This window comes from Austrofundulus limnaeus, unplaced genomic scaffold (genome assembly GCF_001266775.1).
Source record: "Austrofundulus limnaeus strain Quisiro unplaced genomic scaffold, Austrofundulus_limnaeus-1.0 Scaffold122, whole genome shotgun sequence".
In the NCBI taxonomy this organism is placed as follows: domain Eukaryota; kingdom Metazoa; phylum Chordata; class Actinopteri; order Cyprinodontiformes; family Rivulidae; genus Austrofundulus; species Austrofundulus limnaeus.
The window spans coordinates 1041847-1046826 of NW_013952524.1; the positions used below are offsets into that span (position 1 = coordinate 1041847).

Here is a 4980-nt window from a genome sequence, read left to right on the forward strand (position 1 = left end):
TATATATATAATATTTGTGTGTCTGTGTCAGAAAATGTAGGCTTCATAACCAAGTATTTCATACATTTTTGGTCACTACAATGAAGGCAACAAATTGTAGATAGCAGGAAGTGATGGTGCGACTAAGTGTGGTTTGACTGATGATGATTGCAGTGAGAGCAAACACTTTTGTAGAAGGGTCAACAACACACAGAACAAAAACGGATCTGAAACCGTTGAAGATAAATGAGTGCACAAGGCAGAGCCAGCAGCCATATGTCTTCCAATAATTACTATAATAGCAGGCATTGCCTTTGACTTGTTCTGCCATTTATTACCGGAGCAGTCCACTAAATGCTGTCTGTGTTATTCTAGGTGCTTAAAGGAGGTCACGAAGCCCCGACTAAGCCCAAGGGAAGACCCAAGAAGAACTCCATTCCTACTACGGAGGAAATAGAAGCCGAGGAGCTGAGGATGAAGATAGAAGAGGAGGAGAGGATGAGGAGGGTGTCCGAGGAAGCATCGCTGGCTCAAGGAGCGGTAGCATCTCCACTGGAACCTGAAGATCTCAGTTCAGAAAGTCACAGTCCGTGCGGAGAAATGGAGGGACCTGAGCGGGAGCAGCCACTCCTAATGTCAGAAACTCACTCAGCCAGCTAAACGAGAACAAAAYCAACCAAAGACTAATGCCAACCTGACAACAAACAGTGCCTCAGGATCAGTGTACAAAAAGCTTGTTGGATACACATCAGTAGTACCCAGTCTTTACCAAGTGCAGCCAGCCTTGTATTTTTTTTATGTACTGGGTTAAGTATTACACAGAATCCTAAGTTTAATACACACTGATTGCACTGGTAATCCTGTGACCTTTGGTCAGTATGACAAGGAGTGTAAATCTGTCAAATCCAAACAGGTCAGTCAAGCCTTTATCAAAACATGTGACCTATATGACACATTCACATTTTTGTGCTTTTCACGTTTGAGGGATCTCACACTCTCAGCGCTCAAAGCTGCCAAGCATCCAGCACTGCCTTATTGTAGCGTCTCTTTGTATTAGAAACCAGTTCGCTGCCAAAAAAAAGCTGTAAGGTCAAAAAGTTACAGTGCCTTGTTGGTCTCAGAGGAAAACTTTTAACTTGTTGGTAAAACAGCCATGAAATACAGTATATTTTTTACAACAAAGTGCCATATTTGGAGATCAATTTTTATTGTTAAAAGAAAACGTCCATGTTGAGATTATACTGTGTAGCTTGTAGAAAAAAACAACTATTTGCTCAGTAAAATCAGCATTTTTAATTTCCTTTAAAGCTAAATGTATAAATCATATATTTAAACTGCTGTTTTTAAATTGGATTAAGATCGTTTGTATGTCTAATGTTTCCTCCGTGCCTGAGTTAGAATTTTTTTAAGGGAGTCGGGATGATTTTCAGTTATGAGGACACTAAGACTCTTAAGCTGTCAATGATTCGTTGAGGGGATAAATCACAGCCTCCGCCAGCAGTACACTGCAAATGTTGAACATTTAAAAGTCTCAAAGATGTTTTCTGCCTGCAGGCTTTGCATGAGTACCCCGATCGGTATGTCAGACCTGCATTGACATAGCGCTGTCTCCGGTTGCCCCTCGCTGACTCTAAACTCCTCACATTCACTTTTTTTTCATTGTAAGGAGTTGCTGTTTGTATTATGAAACAAATTATTTTTATTTGTCTTTATTGTTTGTATAAAAAAGTGCAGTATTTTTCAGATGTAAATTATGCTTGTTTGGTAAGATTGTTTGCAGATTTTTTTTAGGTCTTCATAAAATTATTTTTGGTATATGCTAGTGTGTGTTTATGTATTTAAATGCACTTAATAAAAAAAACAGTTGTCATTTAAATGCTGTTTGGAGTTTCTGTGCTGCAAACACRTTCAAATATGTAGTTTTAACAAGCACTTCCAACTTACTGTTTATCCAACCAGAAACTAGCTCTGCTTGTTTGTGTTTCTGGTGTGTCACTAATGAATGCAATTCAGCAACATAAGTCATCTGCTGGATTTTTTTCTAATTGACTGTCATTGTGCAGAAGTAGCGATAAATCAAACAGTTACMGTAGCTCCGACAGGTTGTTCAGACACATCCATTACTAATGGAGCTTTGGAAGGTCTAAAAATGTCAAAAATAAGCCATAAATCACATTCAAGAGATTATATTTAAGTGAGCAAAGTATTTGAACACTCCACAGTGTGACATTTATTATATTTTCTTCTTTCATTTAAATAGAGAAATTTGCATTGCAGTGCACCGATGGAATCCTGTTTCCCTGGGTGAGTGAGCGACCAGCTAGTGTATTTTTAGCCCTTGATACCAGACACGGATGACTTCTAAAGCAAACAGTGTAGGTTAGCGTTGAGTAATGTGCATTGTGCTTTAACACCTTGAGTAAATATTCCAAGCATGTTTTGTTATGTGCTCACCGGCAGAAAGCCCCTCACCTCTGAGGAGACCAGAAACATTTTCTTCATTCAGTTTCAGTCGAAACGGTTTAATTACTGAGAAAGTCAAAGATAGAAACAAGCTACTCAGAAACGAGACAGACTTTCATTCAAGTTTAATTTAAAAATGTCATGTATTTCTAATCGTTTTCTTGTTGCCTTTTGTTTTTTCTTTCTCTCACACGAGTTAAGCATTGTATGTAGGGCAGGGAAACTACACAATAAAAACCCAAACAACTACTCAAAAGGATGTTTTTAGCCCTGATAAGTTGCCAATACCAATACTTTTGATCAGTTATAGCACTGAAGTTCATCAYTTTTGTTACTGAAACAAATGAACACACTGTGTGCATGAATTCAATTTTAAGCATGGGGTTTTCTCAAGCTGTGCAGTACATCTTACAGAGTTACTYGGCTACTGTAGATTTGAGTCCATTACTTAAATAAGCAGTCTGGTCAAATCTGAGGTGAAGTTCTGTCATACTGTATAGTTTATCAATAACTGGTACCTCATCAGCCACATAGAGCAGGGTATGGAGAAAAAGGAAGAAGGCTTTGATCAGACTAGGCTAATGGCTAGCTAAATCCAGGTTTGTTTTAAATAGATTTTCAAGCTTAACCCAAACTTACTAAAAACAGCATACTAGTGAAAGAGCAATATTATAGTTAATCATAAATTCTACAGCAGAGGTCTTTAATGATGGGGTTGTGAAAATTAAGAAAAAAACCCTTTTTAATATCACCCCCCCATCCCACCCCAAAGTTACATCTTTAAACACAATATTGAGAATCTAACTTGTAGTAAATTGATAAWTGATATATAAATTAATTGATAATAATTGATTGAGGAATAAAAAATGTATTTCAGTCAGAAATGCACACATTCAGGGAGTATATCAGATGAATTCTYCTTCACTCCAGAGCCGGATCCAGGAGTTTTTTGTGTAAGGGGCCATCATAGGGCCAAAATATTCATAAAGGGAACATGTATTTGTTCAATATTTTTGCACACAATTTCCTGGTTTTGATAAGGTGTATACATTTAATTATTCGTACACGTTCAAACATTGGTAATGTAATGTAATAAGTAAAAAAAAAGGTGCACAGTAAATTCTTCTTGCGAGTTTTGCTATACACAGTTAAATACTCGTAAACACACAGCATGTGAAAAAAATTGTCAGGTGAAAGACTTTCTGCAGGATTGTTCAAATTTCAGAAGAGAAGAAAACTTCTGTAAGCTTGAGTCATGCTGGACTAATTAGCGCCACTAGTGTTTGGTCATGGAACTGCATCCACCATCATCACCCTCAGCAAGGGACAGATGAGTGACACCTCAGGGGGACCAATCAGATTTCAGCTTGGGCTCCACCCCTAGAACCACCACTGCTTCTCTCACAGCTTGACCAGGATCACAGTAACGGCTGAGATCCTATGGTCTTTGCCTGGTTCTCTGTTTCTATCTGTTGGGGGGTTCCAGATTAAAAAAATGTGTAGACCCCTGCTCTATACTTTTGTTRAACACAAACACATTCAGTTTGTCTTTGGTTTTCAACTGAACAGTCATCTTGTAAACAGTGTACAGTATGTGCTGAGAGTCTGCTAAATGTATCACTTCACCTAGAGTTGAGAGGAAACCTTTGACCAACTAGACTGTCTGATCAGGCAGACTGATACATTTGAAGCCTCAGTACAAACATGTCTGTGATCTATGCTCATCAGCGCATGCACATTGTGCAGCGACACACATTCACTTGAGAAAACAACCTGAACAAATGGTGTCACACAAAAGTTTAAAGTTTAATTAGCCAGTGTAGCCCAATGTTTAACACAATTTCATTCAGTCCTTGTGTTTAACACGTTGATTTTCCAACAATAATWTGTGAAGGTTACGTTTTTGAAATAGATTATTCAGCTTTCTCACAAGTTTCCAAGTTTCCGTAAAATAAACAGTAATTCCAGTTTCTCCACTGGCTTAAACTAAGACTGAAAGTTCATTCAGTGCAAATGCAGGGTTTTGAACTAATTGCAGGGGGTGAGTGAAATGTGTTTCTGTTAAATATCCTCCTGAAACCTTTGGCTCAAGCTAGCAGGCACTGAGGCAGGTCTAAATGGAGCTGTGTTCTGCAAGCCTTTACAAGTTATGGTGCTCCTTTGGGCTAGTGGTTGTGTGTCAAGGTAAAACTTGGAGAGGGTGGGGAAAAAAACCAACAAGGTAAGACAGTAATGGCCTAATTAGTGAATTTGTTCTTTTCTCACAGGTTCAAGTTCAGCTGTGGGTCAGTAGAATGTTGTGGTGTCAACTCTACTCCGTACACCCTCACTTGTCAGCTTAGCYTATGCTCAGGTAATTAGTGAGGCTTGGAGTGAGGCAGGGAGTGGTCATCACTCAGTGCTTCAGCTGTGTTGTTGAGATCACAACGAACGTTATCTCTGAACGCTGAGTGCAGGCACAACGGGGTTTGACGAAGTCATTAAAGGCGGATGCCTTCTGCAACAAAGCTCCCTATTGTGTTCTATACCAGTCCATCT

At 38.9% G+C, this 4980-nt stretch overlaps 1 protein-coding gene across 1 annotated transcript in view; it reads left to right on the forward strand.

Moving 5' to 3' along the window:
* barx2 (BARX homeobox 2) overlaps nucleotides 1-1826 on the forward strand; it is a 13224-nt gene extending 11398 nt beyond the window's left edge. Inside the window, exon 4 of the mRNA XM_014015079.1 lies at nucleotides 355-1826. Coding sequence (XP_013870533.1) covers nucleotides 355-639 — 285 coding nt within the window. The 3' untranslated portion in view covers nucleotides 640-1826. The remainder of the gene's footprint in view (nucleotides 1-354) is intronic.
* The last annotated feature ends 3154 nt before the right edge of the window (nucleotides 1827-4980 follow it).